Raw genomic sequence first — 26,685 nt, 5'->3', positions numbered from 1 at the left:
TGAAACTGTTTTGGGTGTCATCTTAACCCACTGCATGATGTTGCTTACTAATGCAAAACAGAAAAAAGTAACCACATGTGGTGTGAAATGAAATTGAGATGAATCTGTTAGGTTCTTCATTCCTTATGTAACTTGTAAATGAAAGAAAGATATTTAACAGCTTGACATTGTTCCTGGTCTGGAAGACCATGCTAGGTCATCTGTCTCTACTTGGAGCATTTCAGTGATAATTTAAATATTAGAAAGGAATTGCTTGATCAACTGTTCTCATAGGCATGGTATAATGAGTGGAGGACAGATGGTGATTTCTCAGCTAGTCTGAGTTGCTGAACATAGTTGTTTCATAGCTGCCTGCTATATGTTGTGGTGCAACATCTCAGTAGCGCTACATGGAGCTCTAGTTCTTTTCCTAAATGGATGGTTTTGGAGCATGTGTTCCCGGTTATGCTTCCTTTACTCCAGTAACAGAGTTTTGATCCTCTATTTCTTTGAGGAGGTGGTCTTGTGTTCTCTGGAAAGCTTTTGTCAGAAAGTCTGAAGGCATTTTCCAGTATGGTGTTCTCAGATGAAATACAGATAACTTGTCTGAGCAAACTAATATTAAAAGATACGTAACGCACATGGTACTTTCAGCTATGGGAGTTTCAAACTTGGACTTCTATCCCAGTTGAAGTGTTGCATTTGTTTCTAAAGATACTGTGAGAAGCTGTAATGAAGGTTTTCAGATTGCTGTATTATTCTGCATATAATAATGTAACAAAGGAAAGTAGTGTTAGGATGGCATTCTCAAAATTATAACTTGGAATTCCTAAAGTACAAACATCCATGCCTTCAGAGCTTGTGGGTCCACATGATGATCTGTTTTTCTTTGCGTTTTTTGCATGCTTGTTTCCCCTCCTGCTTGGTTAGTCTCTGAGGAGCTGCTGTTGTGAATGCTGGTGTACACTTGTCATCCTCACTAGATGCAGGGCATCTAGAAGTCACTGGTTTTGATGGTGTTTTTTGAACACGTGACTGGGGGGAGTAAACCTGTGTCGTGGTTCATCTTATCTCCAGTAAGACTGCTTCAGAGTTTGTGAGATACAAATTGCAGCTGCTGAAGGCTGTGGTGGTATGTTGAGAGTAGAGAACTGTAGGGCAAGTTTCCCAGCAAAGCTGTTAGCTCATGTTTTCCATAGGCTGCTTTTGCATGCTCCCTGTCTTCAGTCTCTGAGCGTAAGACTTGTGGCCAGCTCCCTCGGACTCTTGACTGAAGCAGAGCTGTATCGCATGCCTTTTATTTCTCAGTCCTGAACACCATCTCTGTGCTGCTTGACCTTGCCATTTAGAAGTTTACAAGTTTGCAGGCTGCTCTCCACCTGACTTTGAACAGAGAGTAAAGACTCCTTGATAGGATCTGCATCTGAACAGGCCATATGGACAACAAGAAAAGAAATAAATATTTTACTTCTGCTTGGTTTCCATGGCATCCTGAAAGGATTGCTCTTGAACTTTGAGGTGCTATCCTTCCAGCATCTCAAGAAAAATAAGGTAACACTGTTGGCTGCTTTTTGTCTGACAGCACTGTGCTAGCATGTCAGGATTTGGGAGAAGGGAGGAGGATAAAGTGCTTTGAAGAGGCCTGCCTTATATCTGTATTTTGCCTTTGTAGGCAGTTTGCACGTGACCAAGAAGTGTACCTTTTAGAAAAGGCAACAGAAGCCTGTACTGGTCATCAAGATGACTTGTTGGCCTGGTGCTCTGCAAAACTGGAAGAAACTAGCTACTGGCCCTGAAATGAGCAGTGAGTGGCTCAGATGTTAGGTTATAACAGAGTATCTTTCATACCTCACGTTCCACTTCAGAGTTCCCTGTGGACATCCTTAAAGTTTAAGCTGAAGTAAATAGGACTTGTTTGATGACTTTTCTTTTCCCACAGTGTTAGGGAGGTTAATTGTATCCTGTGCCTCCTGCTTTTCTGGCTCTTCTGATGTGTTAATTTTTTTAGCATACATCCATTTATAAGGAAGGTTACTTAAGTAATTTTCCTCAGTTCAGATGCTGTGTTTTCTATTTGATGTAATGATTTTGAATGTACTGTATAAAATTCTATGTAAACTTTATTTGTAAAAGGGTTCTGATTATGAGAACTTGTTCCTGGTTTATATTCCACTAAATATGTACATGCTACATCCAAGAAAGACACGCTTATGCATGTCCTGAATGTGTATGTGGGGAGGAGGGAGGCACAGAGAGAAGGTTGCTTTGAGCAAGTAATCTTCAAGCATATGCAACACAAAGAAAAAAAGGTCTGGTTTTGGATTTTGGGGAGAGAGAAAACCAGGCTTATCTTTATTTATGTAAGACCAATTGCATAAATAAGGGGTTGGGGACACTTGGGGAACCACTCATAACTGTGGGAGCCGAACGCCCCAGCTGCCAGTTTTACTATTGTTTTGTTGAGTTTCTGCTGAGAGAGAAACCTGTGCTTTCAGTTCTGTAAGAGCTGTCTTTTCTGGAGACCAGGGCTCTTTTAGACATTACTTAATATCCTTTTCCTAGACTTAACAGGCTCTGTTTGCCCTCTGAAGAATGGGAGAATCTGTTAGCAGACTAACTGCCCACCTGTAATTAAAACTTGCAAATGCCCATTCACTCTGGTTGTTAATACTAGCCTTTAACAGAACTTTCTAGGGATCTGCTTTTCTGTCCCAGTGTCTGTCACAGAATGGTCTCCATGGAAGAACCTTTTCCAGCTCCTCTGAAGGATGAGTGCTACTGCAGATCTGTGTAAATAATTTTTAAGAAGAATTCACACTGGTGTTTTTTATTTGGCCTTGGTTAAGATATTAGCTCATACCTCTAGCAGGTGCTTGGAAGAAAAATCATTATTTCATACTGAATTACTGAATCTTTACATTTTCTTTTACAAGAAAATGAGATCAGGACCTCTACGTTATTTCACATCACTCACATGCAGGAATGAGCTGCTGTAGCTTTGAGTCGTGTGATTTGATGAATGTGTATGCCTGGTTATGTACATTTAAATGAGTAGATGATATTTTGTCACTGCAATATGGGATGATGGAGATGCAAGTAAAAAGATTGATCAATTCTGCAGGGATGCAAAATGATGTAAGATTCAAAGAAGAGTACAGTAGATATCTCATGGAAGTAACTTAATACTTGTATTGTTACTGCAAATCTCTTTAATGTTTTCTAAGTGAGCATAGTGCAAATGACCTTTTTACTGTCATCCCCAGTATGGGGAAAAGAAACAATGAGCAACATATGTTTTGTTTGGCTGGCCTAAATGCCTCAACTACCTACATCTTACAGTAAGCTTTTGTTCAGACAGCTGGCTATACAGCTAGCTGAGGTGCTGTTTGCAAAGACAGGTGATATAATTAGCATTGCTACTGGGTGGTACATAGACATTTTAGGCTGTAATAGGGAGAAATGCTAATTGCTGGTATATAGAAAGGACTGTCAAGTCAGAACATGAAGGCAGCTACACACATTTTCATTTGAAACTCAGAATTAAGGAAACCATGATAAGGCAGACTTGGTAGGAACTGTCATTTCTGCTGAATATGATACTGTATGTAAGCCAATGAACTATTTTAATTGTGGAGTTTTTCACATGTATTACACCTAAGCCTTTCAAATCGGTCTTTCCTATTGCTGTTGTCTTTGAGACTGTCTCTGAGCTAGTTCCAAAGGTTTGGTATACTTCCCTCCCAGCTGTTCTTGATCCTCAGTTGCATCAGGAAGACAACTGGTGTCAGAGGAAGGATTCTGTTCTTTCATCCATAGAGTGATTCTTTTCTCAGAGTTAGTATCAGTGGAGTGTAATAGGACAGTATCTTCACAGGAGTGCAGCTTCAGTCTAGCTACACCAGTGATGAACCAGAGCCTAAGCCAATATAGTGGTGCTCCTACCTTGGGTTCCTGCTCCCTATGTTGCTGTGTGAAGTCTTGGATCTAAGATCTTACGTAGCAGGATTTTTTTAATTACTATGCAAGGTGCAGATCTTCAATATGCAGACTTTAACCTGTCTACTCAGGCAAATTTTACAGAATCAGAAATGAGCAATGTTAAAGCAATAGCATTTGCCCATTTGCTATGAGAAAATGGGATTCCATAAAGGCAATGGTTATTTCTTACTGCTCTAACTCCATTTTGGATAGCTTGGTGTAGCTCTCAAATAAACTTCTGCACCTCTCTTCTGCCCCCTTGACAAATTATCAGGTGAGGCAGTAAATGCTGTAAATGTTAGGCTGGTGTAAAGGTGTTTGTGTGCCTGTGCTAAGTAACTTCTCTAGTTCAAGTGAAAACCTGATCAACTTTTCTGTTGTTGTTGCATTCTTCTTGTTTAGTCTTTGAGTGAAAATGTTAGTGAAAACAAATGTCAGGCTTGCATTTTTAGGAAAGGCTTTGCATGAGAATTCTAGAATTTGAAAACTAGTGGGATATGAGAATGACAGTTAAAATGGATAAATGAGGTACTGTCACAGTTTACTGAAATTATTTATAGTTTCAGTCACAGCTCCAGCACTACAAATGCCTCGAATGTAGGGGGAAGACAAATAAGATTCAGTGGAAGAAAGGCTTGTGATTATAAGATGCAAGAGACAGATAAATGAAGATTACTGTGCACATGTACTTGCAAAGTTGGTAGTGGCTGTAGGTTCTGAAAGATGTGAAAGATTCAGGAATAATGTTAGAAGTTCAGTGTAATACTTTACAAACAAGCAAGTTAAATGTCCAAGACTATTCTGTAATGATTCCTGTATAATACAGGCTTTGACTAGCATGAAGGTATTTGTATTTCGGGTTTTATTTGTCATCTTGCTAGTGCTGGCACTTCAGGTAAAGAGGAAGCTGTCAACTGAATTCTCTGCTTTTTAGCTCCTTTAGAGCTCTTCCACTTTGCAAGACTTTGAAGAAGAAAGTGCAGTTGCAGTTATGTATGAATTGTGACAGTATTTAACAACTTTTGTATAGACTTTCTGGTACTTCATATGTGAATATCTGTGAAGTGGTTCTGCCTACTTTCCTCTGATGTCATACTTGTTGTGAGCACTTCATTTAGTACAAAAAGTACCTAGAGCACACAGCATTGCCGATACCATAAACAGTGTTAGTGGTGGGATAGTTACTTTATTCATTCTGTCTCAGTAAAAAACAGTAATAAATTCATAGTATCAATGACATGTAATATATAGATACCAGCCTAAGCGTGTGTGTAACTGTTTTGGTGCATGTAGGGTACTGCTTAAAGCTCTTGCTGGCTTTGGGTTCTTTCAGCTATAGCCTCAAAAAACCCAGCATCTCTATAAAACAGTATTATTGATGAGACCTACCAGCTTTATCCCTCATATCTTCTACTTTGCAAATGCATTTGGTGAAAGTATGGAGATGTCTTGGAGTAAGTGCAGCGCAGTGCCATGTGTAGGCACCAGCTTGTTTGATGCTGTGGTCATGGCTATTTGGACAGTACTTGCACATACTTGCTTAGATCTGTACATCAGTACATCTGGCTTTTAACTGTGCTGGGAAGCTGAACAAAATTAAGCGACCTAGGTAGAGTACCAACCTGAGGTAACTATTAGTTGGCATCTGGACATTAGTGAGGAGATGGATTGTTCTGTGTAGCTGCATCAGTATTACTGCTGCTGCAAGCCAGGTTGCAAACGGATTTCTACATTCACTAAGATGAGGTTGTACTGGCACAGACCTAATATTAATATGCTGGTTGGCAATGGTTGTCTTGTCCTGTTCAGCCTTATCCTGTTCCTTTTTTAATCTAGATGGATCCTGCATACTTTAACACTTAATCATATTGTGATTACAAAAATCTTTTCGGGTCAGTGTGTCCCATTTGAGATGACATCCATCTGTATTTTTGGACTCCTGAATGTGCCTAAAATGTGTTACTTTAAGCTGTTTCATCCCATGTAGTTTATATCTGGTTATTACAGATTTTAATATGGACTTGATATTGGATTCCTCCAACAGGGCTATAACACATTAAAGCAAGCAATCATGTTGCTCACTTATGAGTGTGGCACAGACCGTGTTCGTCCATGTTCATTCTTCCGATAATTCATCAGTATTTGAACTGGGACTTGATTAGTCCAGTTTTGTAGTAGACTTACAGATACTATTAATCCCCTAAGATAGTTTGTGCTGTTGATGCTGATTGGGAACATAATCTGTGATACATAGACTAGGCAATACAAATTTTTTGTTATCTTTAATATTTAGGTTTTTCCAGTGTCTGCATTTTCTTGCGTATGCCAGTATTTTCTGTCTTGCTGAAGAAAGGCAGTTTTGATATTTTGTCTCAATATTGTGAAGCATTGCTACAGCTCTTTGTTGAGGTAATTTCTTGCCCAGAGTAGGGTTTGTTTGGAACTCAGATTTTCCTGTTAAAGGAAATGATGAAATGGAAGTAGTGAAGGCATACTGTGTGCTGTTGCATGCTGATAGCCACATTAAAGATTCTTCTTGCCAGAATTGTACAGTATCATCTGAGATGCTGGTCCTTATAAGCAGATGAAAAGTCATGTTGAAATGCCAATCCTTGCAACCCTTTCCACTTAGGGGAAGGCTTTGACAGAAGAAGCTTTGATTCCACCCAGTAATAACTTGTCTGACTCTTTCTTCACCACATCAGCCCTCTGGTCAGTCCTGGGATATAGGAGTTGCGGGACTGAGTCGTCCCAGGTTTAGTGTGTGGTAGCTTAACTAGAAGTCTGCTAGACTTCGACTTTTCCCTAAAAATCACTGGGTCTCAGAGTTGTTATTTCTTGCAAGTATGCTTTGAGCATTTCTCCTTTCTCTAGGAAATAGTTTTATTTTGTTAGAACTTCAAAACACCTGGGAAACTGAGCCAATGTGATGCTTTGTATCCCTGAAGTCCCTTATAATAAATTCATTTATGGGGTCTTCAAAAGCAGCAACCTAGTATTCAAGCAAGCTTGCTCTGAAGAGTGCTGGAGGCTACAGAACATGGTGATTTGCTAATCTAAGCTAGTGTTGAAAAGATAAAAATATTAGCTTTTGTATAGTTGACCTAGTTTCTGTCAATGGACAAATTGTTTTGAGAACAGCAATGAAAATGCTCCTTGGAATGAAACTGTCTGGTGGGAGGAAGTATATTAGCTTGAAGCTTGTATTTTGGAGTATATTTAAGTGCTATCTACACAGGAAAGATTTAAGTACAGCTTAGATGCAGGAGCCAAATTGTATTTTGGAAACAGTGATGGCTTACCAGTACTGCAGTATACAGCAAGTTGTAAACAAAAAAAACCCCTTTTTGGTAAAATGTGAAGCCCAAGTGTATTTCGAGGCTTCAGTTTGAGGGCAGTCTGCTTACTAAAGATGAAATGGTGATATGTCTTGGCTGCCTGCCTTCTAATAAATTAAATGTGCCTGGGAACATTCCCAGGCACCATGGCCAACTGGCTCAGGGCTGTCTTGTCCATAAACTCTTAGCTACCAGGGCAGGGTGGCTACATCTGAACTGCCCAGCGTGAGTGGTCCCGATGGTGTGTGACTCAAACCTGGGAATTGTGTGGGAGAACAGTAATTGGCATGGCCTAGTGCTGGGGAATGTCCTAGCAGCTTTCTAGCATACGTGACTGTGTTCCAGGGCCCAGGAATGTTTCCAGACAAGACTTATGAGTACAGATGTTAGTCCCAGATTCTTATAAATTCTTTATGGACTAAGGCATAGAAAGACTCTTCACATCACAAGGGATTTAGGGTGCTTCAGAAAGGCAGGTTTAGGAGAGAATGCCTCCTATTTATTTTCGGGGTGTTAATTCTGTACTACTAAAAAGTCTGTACCTCCTATCTCTCTTTTAGATGGTTTTAGTGGCTGTTAAAACATCTTTCAGAATGCTGTCGCCTTCTTTACAGCCACCACCTTTCTGGGATGAGTAGGTGTGTGTGCCCTCCATCGGGCTGTTGCTTGCGTATGAAAGAACATACTGTGGCCTTTCATGGAAGTGCTGTGTACAAAGTATGCTTTTTTATGGTTGAGAAATTTCATTCTGACTTCGCGTGTGTGTGAATACCAAGAAACCTTAGTTTACAGACTGGGTGATGGGGGGGGGGGGGGGGGGGGGACGGGACGGACGGACACACGACAGTCTTGCATCTTTTAGGCAGCGGATCTTCTATGTGAGCAGGGGAGTGGGGAGGCCACTTAATTTCTGCAGATGTTTCTTCCAGTGAACAGTAAAAGCTGTTTTGAGATGATTTTATTGATCATAAGGGATATTTTCCTGCAGGCACTTCAGTGTTTGACTAGATTATTCAAGTTGGAGTATAGTCCTAGCTTAGATGAGCCAGTATAACACTGATATTAATGCCAGCTCTAAGCAGGGATACATCCTGGAAGACAGTGTATCATTTAAGCTGCTGGAGCAGTTTGCTCTAACTGGTCACTTTTTCTGTACCTTGTGGCCTGCCCTCCCCCCATGGTGTCCTGAGTTTCATTGCAAGCTATGGCTCTGTCACAGTCACTTCAGGTTACTCTTTGTCTTTCCATAGCTTGCGAAATATGCTGTCAGCTTTGATAGTTTGAATATTTATAGAGAGAAGTTAGCAATATAAAATACAGTTTCTGTTCATCGTGCTTTGTCAAGGGCTATGAAATTTTACTTCTGCATGTGCTGTCTTAAAAGTCTTTTGAAGCAAACGCATGGCATGTCATGCTTACACCAGTGATGCACTCCACAATTTTGGGAACACGTAATCTGTGTGACAGCATCAGCTTTGGAGCACTGCTTTGTATAAAGGATCTATTGCTCAAAGGTAGTAAGCTGTCAGAGCTAACTGTGTCAATGTGCAGCAGGCTTTGTGTCTGCTGATTGTTCTTCTAACTTAATGTGCATGATGATCTCTTACCAGCAGTAGTGGTGCATATTTAAGGGCATGATACAGTTCAGGGGTGCTGCCTGGTGTCCCACAGGCTGCCTGTGTGTCTTTGGGGCAATTATTTCAATCCTTAGGCAGCTTCTGGCAGCCCACCATCCTGGAGGTGTCTTAGGAATATGAAAAAGAGCAGTTGCAGGCCCTGCTGATGCAGGGATGGTCAGTATTGCTCTACAGCACACTCTTTCTGGAGAGCTGTGATGCTGCCTGCATCTGAGGTGGATGTAACTTGTTGAGGATAGTTGGCTTTCTTGCAGAGCTGGATGTATGTCAGCAAATGGGCTTTTGCCTGTGGCTGTCTGCTGCTCTTTACTAGACAAAAAGTCAGCTAGTACAAGATTTTGCTTGTGTCATAATCAGTAAAATGTCAAAGGCCATATATTATTTAACATTTTTATTTTAGATAAATGCAGGCTGCTGCCCTAAATTATACTCTCACTTCTCCTTTGTAGTGCTTGTGTAGCTCCACAGTGAGTAGAACAACTGATCTGGCTGAAAAGTAATTCTGAAAACACAACTTTTCAGCCATATAGGTTCTGTGGTCAGATAGCCAGTTTATTGATTTGGGTTGCTCCTCAATGGCATGGAAGTTTCAGCTTCTGTGGAATGACATTAGAAATGAGGCATGTGGGACTGGCAAGACGGAAGAACCATTCATTCCCTTCATCAATAGCCCATACTTGTTTTATTGAAGTCACCATGGAATTGAGGTGGCTGTTAGCCCTGAATGTGGTTTTATGTACAGTGCTGTGCTGTCTCCTGTTTTGTTTCATAACACTAATGAATTTTCCCTGTGTTGGGAGGAGAAATAAAAATATTTACCTCATTTCTCTTCCCTTAAGCATTCAGTCCAAACTTGGGAGTATATGAGCTAAGCTTAGTAGTTTAAGATTTACATTGCAACACCTATATTTAAAACCAGGAGTTTCACAAACTTGGATTTCTCTTTCTGTTGCAACTTTTCAGAGGCCATCATTTTTAAAGGTTATGTAGCAGCCAGTCAAACTTCAGGCTTGGTAATTAGGAAGTGGAGATATAAATTGCTTGTGAACTAAATTAAATTCTCTTCCTTTGAGGTGTGAAGTCTAGCTGAGTGTTACTTATATAAAAGAAACTGTCAGTTTTCAATGGTCACAGAGCAAGTCTCTGATAGAGGTGAGCTCGATTTATGCTTCTGAAAGCCTGCTGCCAGTTTACAAGCCCACACTGTTTTCTTGCTTTGCTTAAATCTGCTGCTGCATTTAGTTTATGCCTCTGACTGAAGGCTTCTGTTTCTTTACTGTTGTGATCTTGTCATTGAACCAGTTTGGTAAAGAGTTAGTTGTCTCTCCTCTCCTCCTGCTTGATTTAGCAATTAAGTTTTGTTATTCTGTAGTTAAGTCTTAAAATACTGCGCAGTAAAACTGATGAACATGGTATTTTTTGTACAGTGGAAAAGAATATTTACTTTAATCAAGGAAAGTACAGAAACAGTGAGAAGTATCAGCTACAATGTGCTTTTTTTCAGAGTTCGAACTTTTCTGTTTTGGGAAAAGCAGCAAATCAGTGTATGTGTGTGGAGAATAAGATTAATGCTGAAGTGGTTGTACCTGAAAGTTAGATTGTGATGTTCAGTTTCAGATATACATGGCCTTTGTTTGGAGTCTTAGGGATGCTTATGCCTAAAAACAAACAAACAAAAACCCCTCAGAAAATACCCTTTAAAACTGAATTTTTGAGAGAGCTAGGCTGAGGAAGTTTTGCCTGTTTTAAGGAACATTACAACTGTATTGACTACTTAAAAACATTATCATTACCTTGAATCATGTGTTCCATTTTGATAGCCTCCTTCATATAGAAAATATAGCATGAGATGCCAGTTTAAATGCAAGTCTAACAATGCTCTATCTTCTATGTGAAAGGAAGTATTCTGTACATTTTTCCATGTTTGACATCATGGTGTTTTGAATAACCATGTTCCATATTCATATCAATTTTTTGTTTTTGTTTTCAATTTATGCACAGCACTTGCTCTGAAATTTGGGGACTGAGTACACCAAACACGATAGATCAGTGGGATACAACAGGCCTTTACAGCTTCTCTGAACAAACCAGGTGAATATTCTGCCCTCTCTCGCATCATAGAAATCTTGTGGGAGGGATTGGCTTTGGAGGGTCTGTAATGGGATGATTTAGCTGTAAAATAGACTAAAATGCTTCCTAGGCCTCTCATGGTACAGCATTTTAAAATATTTGCTTGCCAGTGTAGAAATCAAAGTGGTTTCAGCTGATGTTTTGACCAATGAAACTCTAATTCTGGAATATTCCTTTTTCATGCCAGTGCTATTGAAAGAGTGGGAAGACTTGTTAAATGCAAGCTCTGTGATTTGGTATTTATATTAACAAACTTGGGAAACTTAATTCTTTAAACACTTTGTAAGATTAGGTCTAAACTGCTTTGTATGCCACAAGCTTTCAGTTAAATCTTGCGAATTGGCTCAGATACGAGCTACTAAAGAATTGTTTGTAAATTCTTCGGTAGTTTAATGGTGGACAAATTCTAAACAGGGTCTTTATTTTTTCATGTCGCATTACTTGATTTGTGTATTGAGGTTTGTCTCCCATCCCATAACAATCATAAACATCTGCATTTGTGTAAGTATATGCAGTCTGTCTTAAAACTAGCAAAATGTTTTCAGCTGGTAGCAAGGCAGATGAAATCAAGAAGATAAACTGTACAGCCCTTACAAGACGTGCATTCATGCTTTTTGCATTACAGTTACACTGCCATGTGGATAGCTTGAGCAGCTGACTACTTATAGGCTTATTTGCAGTCCTGTGGGAGTTCTTATGATTAAAGCCATAAAGCATCCATGCCACAGCAAAGCCTTGATGTTAAGCAGTGGAAGGGACTATTAAAGTGTGTGATTTTTTTTTTTTTTTAAACTGTCTTCTGCATTAAAAAAAGTACATGAAGCAATCATCCAAAATACTTGGTTGGAGGTAAAGTGTCTTTTAATGAACTCTAAATTCACTGGCAATAACTTGAGCAGCTCAAAAATAAGTTAAGACACTGCTTGATACCAACATTTTTATCACATTTGAAGCCTCTTAACAAGAGTATAAATGTCACTAGCAGTGTCAATCCACTGAATTCTAAGAATAAACAAACTACCCATCCCATGTGTGTACACTGTTGCTTGAGCGATTAAGACAACAGCATGCAGTCTGTAAATACTTCTCAACATCTTTCCCCTATAGATCTCTCGATGGCCGTCTACAGGTATCTCATCGTAAAGGATTACCGCATGTTATTTACTGTCGTTTGTGGCGCTGGCCAGATCTTCACAGTCACCATGAACTTAAAGCAATTGAAAACTGTGAATATGCTTTTAATCTTAAAAAGGATGAAGTATGTGTAAACCCTTACCACTACCAGAGAGTGGAGACACCAGGTACGAAGACTGCTTCTGACTTTGTATAGCAGCATCTGTACATACTTGTTTCAGCATAGTATTTTAAATGAAAAAGAGAAACGTGTTGCTTTCTCTTGCCAAAAGTACAAGATTCTTGGAGGTAAAGCTTTTGAGAATACCATCCCCTGGAAGTTTTTAATAGTAAAATCACTGAAAAATCTTTACAAATGTGTTGAACACAACAAATGTGTTTATCAACACTTCCAGTACTGCTAGTAGTTTCCAGCTGGCTAAGTATGATCCAGACTGAAAAGGAGAATAGAGATGACTTACCTTTTGCTAATGTGGAATAGTCATAATCAGGAGGCACCTCAGGAATCTGTTTCTTCCAGTAACTACTAGTATAATTGTAGTATTAGCAGTACAGAGATTCAGAAAATTTCAAAACATCTGAAGAAATTGTTAGATGGTTTAGATGTGGTTTTTTTCTTTTAGCTCACAGAAGCATGTATTTTGAAGATCTTACTAATGCTTTGAATTTTGCTTTTCCAGTCTTGCCTCCTGTACTAGTGCCACGGCATACTGAGATTCTAACGGAGCTTCCACCTCTTGATGACTATACCCATTCCATTCCTGAAAATACTAACTTCCCAGCTGGAATTGAACCACAGAGCAATTACATACCAGGTATTTCCTTAACTTCCACTGTAAACAGTACATTTAACATTGTGCCACTGGAACAAAGATGGTAATTTCATACTCCTAAGTGATCAAATTAATTGAAAGATAGGCCAATAAATTAAGGCTCATTGATTTAATGTATTAATTCCGATGGAAACACCTGAATACTGTTGTTTGCAGAGCATTGCCCTGTGTGAAACCATGTTGCTGTGGCTTCAAAATAGCTTACTTGGTTTCAGTAACTTATTTAAGATTCAGAATGCTAACAACTACAAAGTAGACCTTCACCTTAGGCTTTAAGCCTGTTTTACAAACATACAGGGGTTGCCAGATGCTTTGTAGTAACTGAGTAGTAAATTGCTGCTCAATCTAACAATGTGTAGTATGTAAACTGTAGGTTGCAAAACAGTAACTTAAGTGTTTTGATCTGGAGTTAACAATTGATCAAGGGTTCCTTTGTGTACTTTTACTGTTTTGTACATATAGTTCTGTCTTTTTAGTATGAAGGAACAGCCTAACAATATTGAACTCTTAAAGAATTCTTCCTTCCCCCCTCTTTTCCCCTTCCTCACCCCAAAACAAATATCAAGACTAATCTGCTATGGTGCACCCGAAAGCCTGTACTGTTATTGAAACAAAATCAGAGACCTTTGTTTCCTGCCCCAACTCCCTGTTTCCTATCTGTTCAGGAAGTTGCCTAGAGTACAAAACCAAGTGAAGCTGAAGTTTTCTCATAGATGTTTAATGCAGCTATGTTACGAACAAACTGAAAATTCAGATCTGGACTCTCTTGAAGAGTAAGATGACTGCCTTGAAACTGAGATATATGCAATGTACAAATTGTATCTACATGTCTTAAACGGGATGTTGCTTGTGTTTTCTTTAAATGTATCAAAGAATTGAAATGGTACCAAAAAATTCAGTTAATCTGTTCTCATCTTTTAATTTGTGCCACATTTGTTGCCACCTAAGGACAGCAGATCTTTAAAGAGCAATTTAAGGTGCTAAAGTTGGTGTTGCTTTCTTAACTTCTGTATATTTTTTTTTGACTCGGTCTGAGGGTGTTTGATAGCATCTGCAAACAAAATACTGGAAGGCCACCATTTGAAAATCCAGTGCTATGGAAATGAGCTAAAGTGACTAGGTAGTTATTTGCAGGAATTCTGTTCAAGGTGATTGCAGGTATTCATGTGATCTTCCAAAGTTTATGTGGCTAACCACACCTTGCTGCCTCCTCTCTTTCACTGACACCCTCCTGTTGTATTAATATCATGGCATTTTACTTTATTTGACTGTGTTAACCTAATCTTGAGTACTTAGCAAGGTTCTGATAAATCTTGTGTGTCTTGACAGCCTGCTTCAGAGAACAGTTTTCTTTAGTGGCAGGCCAGACTCACAACTGTGGTAGTTTCACACTGCCATACTGTCAGAGTACTTGGTCTACAGAGAGGTTGGTTTCACCTGTGGCAGGGAAGATGGCCATCATAAAGGTGCAGGAAGGCCTTTAGAGGAGCTGTATGTTCCCTTTCAGGTTACAGAGGCACTGAGCGGCATTGTTCAAACTTCAGGCGGCATTCAAGCTCTGCTAAGATTTTTTTAGTGCTGTGCGTGAGCATTTATTTCCAGCTGTGGTGGTGTTCAACCTCTCACCCTAAAACAGTAATAATAGTACTAGGTGGAGGAAATAATCTCTGTTCAGGCAGAGACTAGATATGGAAAATCTGTGCCAAAGAGCCTAGATTAGCAACTGGAAACTGGAGGTGTGGGTTGGATTGGTAATGGTTATTGGCCTTTTACCATGGCTGTGGGCTTAACTATAACAAATGATTTGGAGATAGGTGGAGTCCTCTTTATCACAATGAATTCTATAAAAATATTCAAAACAAGTATATTTATCATCATACTCCTTGCTAGTAAAGGTTTCCCTTCACTGTCCTTTTAAATTCTCACTTTAATCTTGTGATATCTATATTTAGCACACTAGTTTTACAGAATGAACCAAAGATATATAAAGATGAACTGAAAGTATCATAATCAACTGAGTTAATCTAGTTTCCTCTCTGACTGCCTTCTGATCTTACCATATTGCTGTAAATCTCAGGCATGATATTTGATATAATTTGATTTTAACTCTTAAGTGAAAGGCTTTATCTTTAAATTTCTGCTGTTTGGTAATAATTAAATGTGTTTAATCCCTCAGATGTCTCGGAGACAATTCTAAGATGATTGTAGAGATAGATTCAAACACTTTCTCTAAAGTCCAGGTTTTGCCTTAAATATATAGGAAAAGGCATTTGCCCAGTTCAAAGAAAACTATTTCCTGAAAGACAATTGGTTAACTCCTTATCAGGATTACAAAGTACATCTTGAATGGGGAAAGGGAACATCCATACTGTCCTGGGCTTTTAAGATATTTCTTAATGTGGAGTTAGACACAGTTTTTGGTATCGGAATGCTTTGAACTTGTTACTGAATTTACTCTGGTCTGTGAAACTCCCATCTTTAAAGAAAGCTAGTTAAAAGACTAGATGATAGTTTTAATAGAGCTTGGAAGTAACAGTAATAACAATTGTAAAGCTTGTGCAGTGTAACTAGTTAGATAATACAGTTATCATTAATGAGTGAAATCAACTGTTGGTTATTGAAGAAAAATTACTTTGGGGACTGAACTGAAAAATGACCTTAAAGTGTAGCAACTTCTATAAGGCGTGGGAGGGTATCTGATCTGATGATTATACTACATAAAGACAGCTTACTACTTTTTTGGTAGAAGTCACCAGATGTTTTTTTTCATTTGTAATTCTACTAAATGTGAAAGCTGTTGATCACAATTGCAAAATTTTTACTCATTGTAGTGAAAGTGTCTTAAATGGAACAAACAAGGATTATCTGTTAATTATATAACATATTTGAGCAATTGACTGGCATATAAGTGATGATACATTTTACATAGACAATAAGGCAGGTAATGCATTTGAAGTCCTACTGGAAGGAGGAAGGGACAGCAAAATGAAATTCTTTAGTGTTCATGTATCATATGTAGCTTGTGAAGACTTAAATATAGAAACCCCAAATGCTAAATCTTACAAATTTCTCCAGACATTGAACCAATAGGTGGATTTTTCTTTCTTTTTTTGACAGAAACACCACCTCCAGGATATATCAGTGAAGATGGAGAAACAAGTGACCAGCAGTTGAACCAAAGCATGGATACAGGTAACACTTATTTTTCACTGCTTTTAAGACTTGGGATTACTAGTTGCGATCCCTCTGCATAGCGGCATGAATTCAGCCCAAACAATGATGTCAGTAGCCCTCTGTATAACCTGGTGTTTTCTGTTTATAATATCACTTTCAATCTTTTGTGAACAAAATTTTTTGCTAGGGGACTGCTTTTAAAACATTCTGTGCCATATTAAGTACATCTCATTTGTTTTGTAACAAAGGCATGCAGGTCTAATTAAAATCTCCATTAGAAAGCCTTAAAATAGATTTTAATAGCTGACTGGTTTCAACCTACACCTGAGTTTACCTTCTGGAAATGGGTTCGTTGAAGCAAAATGTCAGTTGGCCTGGAAGGCTGTATTGAAAGAGTAAGGCATTTGTGCCTTTGTATGGAAGGGTTTCTAGATTATCTGGTTGGCTTTAGACTTGGGCAGAGCACAGGTAATGTGTTGGATAAGACCCTCCTGCTATGTGCTGGTGGACTTGAGTGTGTTTAGTTAGCTAATATTAACAAACTTTTTCAGTTAATTGGAATCAACTGCACTAGTTTCTGTAAGTACTGCAATATTTTTCCACTATGTGACAATAGGTACCTTAATTAAAAAAGCCTGACATCGGCAGTCATTGTAGGAATGTTCCTGTGCAAAGCCTTTCTGTATGTTGCCTACTAGTGCACAAATTGTGCTGGATAGTTTGTTTTTCTGCTTTTTTCCTTCCTTCTTCCAGGAAAGAATTAATTTCTTCAAATGAGGAAATCCAGTTTTGCTCTTTTCTAGAGACAAATCCTCTCCTTTGAGAATAGAGACAGTATCTCACTTGTCCACTTTTTCTTAGCTATTTTTCATTGAATTTGGGAAGAAATCACTACCCTTCTCGCTGGAGAAGTGCATAAATAAAATTGTTTGCAGAGTGTGCATGAAGTGAGAGCTCTGCCAAATACAACACTAAGGTGTTAATTGAGTCTTTATGAGGAGGGGCAGGTTTCCAGGAGTCTGAAAAATTAAATGTAATCTTAATTCAGAATAAGTATGTGATATGCTGGAAAACTAGTTGTAGGATTTATGAGGATTCTCATTCCAGAGAAATTTAACATAAAACTATATTGAGATAATGGTTATACCTAGCCATCTGAAATAAGAATAATTTGCTCTGAAACAATCTGTATTGCTTCAACAGGATCTCCAGCAGAGCTGTCTCCTAGTACTCTCTCCCCAGTTAATCATAGCCTGGGTAAGCTGGAAATATTTTTAATTGTTTCTGTGCATGCAATGACCCTTCTTTATATATAATGACATTAAAAATGAAAACATACTTTAAAAAAGTAAGAGCTCTATTAGGAGGAGACTCTTGGGTTGGCTTCCTGATAATAAACATAATAGAGCTGGGTTAATAACTTGTTAATAACTATTTCTGTAACTGTTGAGCTTCTAGCAAAGAGAAAGAATAATGTGGTTGTGTGTGCAGGAATAGCAATTATAAAATAAATCCTTTAAAGAACATTAGCATTAGCCTATCCATAGTGCTGCCCAGACTTGCAGTCTCCCATGTACGTGTGTGCTGCTGGTCTTCTCATGTACTTTCACCTGTAACCACAACACAATTGTTGCTCCCACATTAGTCGCCCACCTGCTTTGATCAGGTATCATTGCTGTGTGTCTGTATAAATGCCTCAGGAAGATCAGATTCCCTTGGGTTTGTTTAAGGAATGGTGACAGGAAAATGCTGTTCAGAATGCTAAGTAATTAGAGTAGGTAAAGAGGGGAAGCAGGGCAGGAAAAGCTGAAGATGCACAGGGAAGATATTGAGCTCTTGTAGGGGAGAGCTTAGAACTGCCTTTAGATAAAGAGACTGGAAGATCTAGTGTAATACAAGAGAACATAATTTTCATATTAATATTTTTTCCTCTGTGTGGTTCAGTGTTTGATAGGTTAATCTTTAACATTGCCAAAATGTTTGCAAGTTACAGAAAGGCAACAGAAATGTCTCAACGTCTGGCACTCGTGGCAACATTAGCTTAATCATTTTGCTGAGCAAAATGCAAGTACTGAACTAAAAGAGCTGTGGTCAGATCACCCCTTCTTCCCCTCTCCTTTGCTTGTGTGGAATATTGAATTCCATTCTGTTTACTTGGGTAGGTAAAAATGACAGCAAGCAAAATACAATTTGGGTAGTTGCAGGAGACTGCTGCTGTTGTTTCTGAAAGAGAAAAATATCCATGCAGCTATTCAACCTCAAATTCCATGTTAAGCTTGGTTTTTAAATTTTTTTTTTTAGACTTGCAACCAGTTACTTACTCGGAGCCTGCATTTTGGTGTTCAATAGCATATTATGAATTGAATCAAAGAGTGGGAGAAACCTTCCATGCATCACAGCCTTCCCTGACTGTAGATGGCTTTACAGATCCATCAAATTCAGAACGATTTTGTCTAGGTCTGCTTTCCAATGTAAACAGAAATGCTACAGTGGAAATGACAAGGCGACACATAGGTAAAAATCTCTGATCTTTTAACTATTTAATTTCATTTTAGCCCAGTAAATTTTCTGGCATGATCCAGGTAGGATGGGCAGATCTATGCTTGGGGTTCTTTTCATCCTTGTGCAGCCAGCCATTGAACTTCTCCCATGAGACTTGCTGAGGAGATCTTGGTGTTTCTTGTTAAGGACAGAAATGGAAAGACAGAGGTCACTGCTTCTGAAATGAGGGAGAAACGTAGCAGCCTCTGCTACTGCAGCCAGTTGCAACTGGGAAGAGATGTAGTGATGGCTGAAGCTGAGAGGAGCTGCCTTTCCTCAATCAGTAGTCACCAAGTCGGTGGCAGCAGCAGTCACACAAGTGTCAGGCTGCTAGTGGCACAGGAGGAAGCCACTCAACTGTATGGGATTTGTTGCTCACATTGCTGTTTTTTGCCTTCTGGAAAAAGATGATGCACCAAAGCATCCCAAGGGGCAGGTTTTTGGCTTTCAGGCTCCTTGTTGTACCACTCTGCCCTGGGTAGCATTTATATACAGAGTTGCTTATTACTGAAACTTAAGCTTTAATTACAAAATACTTACATGTGGTTTAGTTTATTCTAATTTATAAGATGCAGAATGGACACTGCTATTAATAGAATTCTTTTCTGAAAGCTGCCATTGAGAACGCACTGTTTTGACATGATTAAGATTTTCTTTAATAAATAATATTGTTTTCCACAATGCAGCAATTTGGCTTTAAATTCTTCAGTAAACTATTTTTTTCTTTCTGGGTTCTTCTACTTAGCAACATTCATGAGAATTTTTTTTGGTTTTACTTTTACTAAAAAAGTTCAACCTCTATAGCAGAACCTTCTTACTCCCTCTATGCCAAATCCAAATGCTTTTCTAATAAAATTTTAGATGTGCAGAAACCCAGGCTATACCTGTGCTGGCTGATCAAAATGGTCAATGATGAGAAAAAGCAAAAATGTGAGCTGCTCTATAAAGAAAATGAAAGCTCCTTAGATTGTTTGAAAAATAGTTTTAAAGAAAAAGAAGAGAAACTGGCTTTCAGAGGACCTGTTAATCATAAACAGTTTTCTTTGGGAGATCAATTATACATCACTTACCATACTTCTGCTAGTAATAACCCATGCACGCAGATTATTTTTTTCCACTTGGAGAGAGAGAACAAGATCACAATTTAAAAGTGAACAATAGGATTTCTTATGGGTATTTTTTTGTAATAGGGTAAATAAAGTCCTGTTGCTTCTGTCATAGTAGTTCTGAGAAGGGATATGCAGTGGGTTGTGAAATAGTGTGGGTGCATATAAGTGGAGAGTGTTGAAGTGGTATCCTCCTGTTTTCCTTTTTAGCCAAAGTTGCCTGTGCCACTTCACATGCAACACTTTAATATTAGCATGAGTTTTAATTCTGTTGAATCTAATCTTAATCCAATTTTGTTATTTCTTTAGGTGAAAAAGTTATTTGGTAATAGACACTGTTCCCTGACTTGAATTTGGTTACAAGCCATTACATGGCTAGAAAATTGTCTCGTTCTCAACCAAAAATTATTCTGCTTTTCCTTCAAATATTGTGTATTCGTGGGAGAAAAATGCAAGTTAATTGTGTCCTGCTCCTGCTACAGCTGTCAGCTCAGCAGCGTGGTCCTGTAGATAACTGATTTCTGTTTCTGTTGTAAAGGAAAACAAGGCCTTCTGAACAAAATACTCCCTTGTTTGTTAATCTGCTTGGCTCATATCATAACTAGAGTCCTTTTGAATTTTGCTACAGGAAGGGGAGTACGTCTCTATTACATCGGTGGAGAAGTTTTTGCTGAGTGCCTAAGCGATAGTGCGATTTTTGTTCAGAGCCCCAACTGTAATCAAAGATATGGCTGGCATCCTGCAACTGTGTGCAAAATTCCACCAGGTCAGTAGCCTACTTGTGTAAAAATACCTAGTGAATGTATTCACTAATGACATTTGTTTTCCTTTTGATAGATTCTCCATAGTCTTGGGCTTCTGTGTAGCAAGCACAAGTATTTGATTGTACCCTTTTGACTCCTTTTGACTTTTTTTCTCCTTTATAGGATGCAACCTAAAAATCTTTAATAATCAAGAATTTGCTGCTCTTCTGGCTCAATCTGTGAATCAGGGTTTTGAAGCAGTTTATCAGCTTACTAGAATGTGTACCATAAGAATGAGTTTTGTTAAAGGATGGGGAGCTGAATACAGGTAAGAAAAAAAACCTGCTTTTAAATTTAGAGTTAATAATTTATCTTCTTTCACTAATATACTATTTCTGTCTGGCTTGAAAGCCATACATACAGGCATCTTACTGCTATTGTATTGTATTCAACTTGCCATCTGCAAGTTGAATGCATGTTTTCCTTTTTCTCCCCCTCAGCTATGGATGTCCTAATTCATAAAGACCAGTAAACTGATTTTGGTATTGCATTGAAGCCAGCTGTTGAGCAAGGAATGTTGTCAAAGTTCCGTTTCCTTGCTCATTCCTGCTTGCTTATTGTGGTGAAATCACTGACAACATCTAGAAGTTTGTTCGCTATGAGATTTTGTTGTGTTAGGCATACAGTTGTTTCTGTCTCTGTCCTGTTCTATATGGAGTATAAGGAGATTGTTAAGTTGTGGTGTGGGATGCAGTTGATAGTACTCGACAGAAAGAATTGGAGTCACTTGGAGTACATTCTGCAGAATAAAACAACTGGAGAACACACATTTAAGCAAATTTAAGCAAATATGGCAAATATTTTGGAACTTGTAGTGGAAAAAAACTTTGGAGGAGTAAGATGACTGTTTATGTAATAAAGCTAAAAACAGTTTTTTGAGTGGAAAAAATAGTCTTTTATCTGCTTTTGAATATATTCTAATTGTCTATTAGCACAAACTAAGAGCCGTAGTTGAGGACAGTGCCTGTTTTTAATGTAGTATGGGAACTTGGGAAGGAAAGGAATTTACTTCTGAGCAGTATTAAAGATTTAATTTATTTTGGAGAGCTAGAGATGTGGTTTTAAACAAGTCCCATAAGCCTCTCTAGAAATTGTCCACTGAAAGAATGAAGGCTGCCGTATCAATACCCTTTGGCAATACATAAGACTTTTTAAAAATCCATATAATTACTGAAGCTGAATAATGTCATGTAGGTTCCGCTGTGAATTCTGGGGTTCTGATTATTTTATCTGCTCTGGAAATACATACTGATGCTTCTATTTACATGTATGTAGGGGAGGCTTCTCAGTGAAATGGAAGCCAATTTTGTAAAGGCCTAGTTAGATGAAATGAGAAATTTGAGTAATGGAATAAATTGGTAGTTCTTTGTTAGAGGTACACAAGAAAGAATTTGGCTCAAGTTTAAAGAACTGATGGATTTGGCTTAAAAGGAGTATGTATACACTTTACGCATAATTAAATACAACATTCAAATCAGAACAGAAGAAAGGCTTAATCAGTCAGATGATATGGAGGCAACTTGAAGTGAATGAAGTGCTGGGTTATAACAGTGGGGGCAGGCTTGTGGTAAAGTTATTTTTTTGAGGAGGGAGAATGTTGATTGTTAGTGTGTAAACTGTTCAGAGATCATAGGATTAAAAAAGCTGCAGTGGAAACGCTGCCAGAGCAGTACAGAAACTGATTCCTGATATAATGCCAATCTAGTTTCTTTGCATCTCTGTTGAAGATGATGCTAATGAATTATTGATGCACAAAACTTGTAAGTTATGCTGCAGTTGTGATTTAAAGCCAGAAGAGGTTGCTCCTGCAAACACAATCTTGAATTTAAATGAATGTAGTCTGAACTGTCAAAATAGACCAGGAAGCACTGTAAAATCTATCATTCTAGTTAAAACCTCTGTGCTTCATTGTTATGTCAAAAATGTTTCTCATAGAATAGGCTTTGGCAGAGTCAAAGCATTACTTACATTTTAGGCATATGGCATATGTTCGTAAATGTGCAGGTAAGGCAGGGTGGTACACTTTATAAGCTTGGTAGGCAAAAGAGCTTATAGCATTTTGCTTGTTGTGTTGGCTTGAACTGAGGATGGTGGTAGGAGTTCAGATCAGCAGTCAAGTGTTCATGTTAGCACAGGAACTATCCAAGTCCAGGATCATCTTCTGAAGGAAGTTAAGTAGAAGTAATTACAGCAGAGACTTAGTGATAAATGAACTGGAAATCCATGGGTAGAAGAGGCAGAGTTTTAGCTTTGAAACTGCTGCTAAGTGGCTGTCACCATTTTACCAACTTTTGCCAGCGTAGTGCAAAGCCAGGGTTGTTGAACAGAACCAGTTATAAAATTTTGAGGAAATGTGTTGTGGAACACATTGTTGGGGAGTTGACAGCAGTGGAATAATGAACTTCCTTCTTCGGGAGAGGATTCAAGACTAAATGGAATTGTTTCCTGTGGTTTAGATTGTTCTTGTATTGGATCACTTTGTTTTGGCATAGATGTTCAGGGCTAAGATAACAATGTGTTTTGAGTGCTGAGAGAGCACAGACCCCAGCTGCTTTCTTCTCCTAGAAAATGTGAAACCACAGACAACTTTTTGAAATACATCCTCTCACTGGCTTAATCTTTCTGCCTTTTCAGTTCCTCTGTTTATATAAAACAGATTTCCTTAAAGCTAAGGGTTGCAGTCCCCACAGTAAAAACGAAGGGGCTGGTTTTGTGTCTGACTAATCTGCTGCCTTTGAATCTTAATGCCTCCTTGCTTTGACTTCAGGATAGCTAGAATTACTAGGAAAAACTTGCTTAGCAGCAGTAGTCTTGCTCATCTAGTTTGGGAAAACTCCCATGCCTGCAGTGGGTACAGTGAAATCACAGGATTTCTCAGGCAGTGTGTCCAATACTGATTTCTCTACTTTGGAGATGAGAAGGAAGAATTTTGATTAACAGGTCTCTGAAACAAGGATATATGGGAGAGTGAAGGCAGCTTTTATGGTTGTCAGCGCTTCAGCTTTACTGAGGCTTTCTATATGGTGTTTAATTAAGGGCATCTATTGTGGGGAAATTACAGGCAAGTTTATATAGAAGACAAGGGAAACACAGTTTTTACTTAAATTGTTTGTGTGAGGGTGTTACAGTACAAAATACATGTAGAGTTTTAAGATTACAGGAAATCAGAGAAAGGTTAGTATTCCTTTGAGATTGCATTGGTTAGCACATTATAACCACACACTGTGTTTTGACACAGTGTTTCTGACAACATATAGCAGTTTTCTTACACTTTCATCTTGTCAATTGCTTCAAAAAGCCAGACTTTCTGATGACCATAGTACTGTGCTGTTTGGCCGTGCTGACAGTGCAGAGCCAAGTGTTTCTATTCCATACGTCTCAGTGGTTGTCTACAAAATTCAAACCTAGTTATGTATGCAGACTCTTTGAAGGTTGAGATACAGCTGCACACAGTGATCTGTGATGTGAACACCACATTGGTTGGATAATCTTCACTTTTTAATTTCTTTTTAGAAGAAAGGCTCTTGGTGTGGTACTTGAAGCAAATGCTGCAGTTCTTGCCTTACTCTCCAGAGCAGCATATTCTTGATGTATTATGGAAAAGCATGTAATTCATGTCTTACAGATACAGAGTGTTTGGGTTTTTTTTGTTGGGGTTCTCCCCCCCCCCATCTGAAAAAAGATAACTGTTACTTTTCTTCTGTTATTTATGGCAATGGTTGCAGATTTTGATCTTTGTGTAGTAGACATGGATGGAATCTTATTTGATCATATGATGGAGAACTTTACAGTAGTCAGAGCTGCTTTCTGACTTTCCTGTTCTCTATTTTCTAGGCGGCAAACAGTAACAAGCACTCCTTGCTGGATTGAACTTCATCTGAATGGACCTCTACAATGGTTGGACAAAGTGTTGACTCAGATGGGCTCCCCTTCAGTACGCTGCTCCAGCATGTCATAAAACTCCTTTTGCCGTTACCAGTGGGCTAAATAGAGTCCAATCAACAGACTTAATATAACAGCTCGTCTGTCATAGTATTTGTGTGTGGTCCCCATGAACTGTTTACTATCCAAAAAGTTTTGGGTTTTTTGGGTGTTTTTGGGTTTGTTTTTAAAAGAAAAACAGCACTTGAGGTCTCATCAATTCAAGCACCTTGTGGATTGTTTCTTATACTCTGATACTAGATGGAAATTTAGTGTATAGAAATGCCTTCTTCAGAACGAAGAAGGGACAGTTCTAAAGACTCTTAATGGTGTTTTTATTGGGTATATAATTTAGTGTCCTAATGGTTTATCAATAACATGAATAGCGAAGTATATGTACAGGTAATGTATCATGATATCAAATATCACAGTATTGTGCTGTTCTACATTTTAGTTCTCATAAATAGTTGCTTGGGTTTTTTGATTGGGGCAAATCACTCAAAAATTCCAAGACTCTACTCCTTTATTCTTTTGTATTTTTTTATATAAGCAGGTTTTAGAGTTGTCCTAAACATAAAAAGCAGACTTTCCTTGTAGAAAAGCTTAACTTTTTGCTGCCGCCTTAAAGAAAAAGAAAATCCCTCCATTGGAAGGGAAAGAAATGTCTTGAGATTCATCTGTGAAATCTTAAGATGCTTTATATACTTAATGGGGCCTAAAATGATTTTATATTATAAATTCTGAGTATCCACCACACTAGGAGTCTAGTTTTCCCTACTCAGAGTTGATACATCTGTTACCAGCAGTATTGCTGGCATTGATGTAATTTGGGACTTTTTTGTACCTTGAATCATTGAAATCAGTGTTTTTTCTCATGGAATGAGAATCTACTGTAGCACTGGATACTGGATTAAGTACACAAGGTTATTGGCTTACCCCTTACATCTCTTTTTTCACTAAACAGATGTCGCTAATGTTTTTTAGTTTTTGGAGCCAAATACCTTGAAAAATTCTTTCCCAGGGTAAACTAGACTCTTTTGTATAGGTTTTAAATAGATGCAGCTTCTTAACATATTTCAGTAACAGAATTTAAATTTCTGTTCTGAGTGGCTTTGTATAGCTTACTTGCATACCAGATTATACGCATTCATTATGTCATAATGGGCCTTGTTATTAAAAGTAGTTGCTTCTGCAAAACCTCTAGATAGTGGTCGCTGAGGTATGACCAGCGAAGGAGGACTTCTAGGTTCTTCGTGACAGTGCATGTTATTGTGAACCCTTGGACACTACAGCTGCACCATATTAAAAATATTCTGAAATATATTCTACAAATAAGTCTGGGTTGGGGAAGGGTTGGGAAACTGTATAGAAGGGTTATTCTGACTTGAAAAATACACATCTTACTAACAATCTTGTGATCTAGCTGTCTGTCATTCTTCTGTTGTTGTGGCAGTAGCAGGATTGCCTTTGTTTTTCCCATTGTTTCATCCATTACACTAGTACTGTACTTTGTAAGTACAGCTAGTGATAACTTAGCTTTGAGGAACAAAAATGTGGCCAGTATTATAGCTTTTAATAGTTTGACTGAATTGATGATAGTGATGGATATTTTTATGCCATACTGACTAGGGCATAGAAGCAATACCAAAAGTCAAGCCTTGAAAAAGTGGGCCAGACACCTTTGAAAAAAATTGCAAAGCAGTTACCAGTTTGTGCTAGTTTTACCAGTAGACTAATGTATTGGTAGAACTTGTGAACCTAAGAAATAAACTTAATGCGTGTTGCATTTGTCTAATATGTGAATACACTAATAAAAGTTTTAATTCTCATGGTGGTTGGTGTTTTTTTTAAATTGCTGTATATATTTTCTGTTGAAGGTTAGGAATCGGTCCAACCCACCCAAATAACATGCAGGACACTTGTGCCTTTTGTGGCTGGAAAGATAGAGATGTTAAATCGCTTACACAGCTGTCGTGGAGGTTCTGAGTGTGTGTGTTTTAGCAATGCAGACTTCTACTCTAGGTCAGGTTTATTAAAGCAGTTGCTTTTTTCCCTGCTATGTTCAAATTACATCCTACTAGCTCAGATGTTTACTTTCACCTGTGAAACAC

At 38.4% G+C, this 26,685-nt stretch overlaps 1 protein-coding gene across 3 annotated transcripts in view; it reads left to right on the top strand.

The window, feature by feature from the left end:
- The window catches only part of LOC119140781 (mothers against decapentaplegic homolog 2), a 47,500-nt gene extending 21,097 nt beyond the window's left edge, over nucleotides 1–26,403 (top strand). For 2 of the 3 annotated variants that reach the window (XM_037372376.1, XM_037372377.1), the window contains 9 exons: nucleotides 10,934–11,023; nucleotides 12,170–12,363; nucleotides 12,877–13,011; nucleotides 16,147–16,221; nucleotides 17,407–17,460; nucleotides 18,505–18,717; nucleotides 20,479–20,616; nucleotides 20,777–20,921; nucleotides 24,488–26,403. In XM_037372376.1, coding sequence (XP_037228273.1) covers nucleotides 10,934–11,023; nucleotides 12,170–12,363; nucleotides 12,877–13,011; nucleotides 16,147–16,221; nucleotides 17,407–17,460; nucleotides 18,505–18,717; nucleotides 20,479–20,616; nucleotides 20,777–20,921; nucleotides 24,488–24,611 — 1,168 coding nt within the window. In that variant the 3' untranslated portion in view covers nucleotides 24,612–26,403. The remainder of the gene's footprint in view (nucleotides 1–10,933; nucleotides 11,024–12,169; nucleotides 12,364–12,876; nucleotides 13,012–16,146; nucleotides 16,222–17,406; nucleotides 17,461–18,504; nucleotides 18,718–20,478; nucleotides 20,617–20,776; nucleotides 20,922–24,487) is intronic. The other variant, XM_037372379.1, reaches the window with a different exon arrangement.
- Nucleotides 26,404–26,685: the final 282 nt, after the last annotated feature.

Source organism: Falco rusticolus, chromosome W (genome assembly GCF_015220075.1).
Source record: "Falco rusticolus isolate bFalRus1 chromosome W, bFalRus1.pri, whole genome shotgun sequence".
Lineage (NCBI taxonomy): Eukaryota > Metazoa > Chordata > Aves > Falconiformes > Falconidae > Falco > Falco rusticolus.
This window is presented reverse-complemented; position numbering and strand designations above follow the sequence as displayed.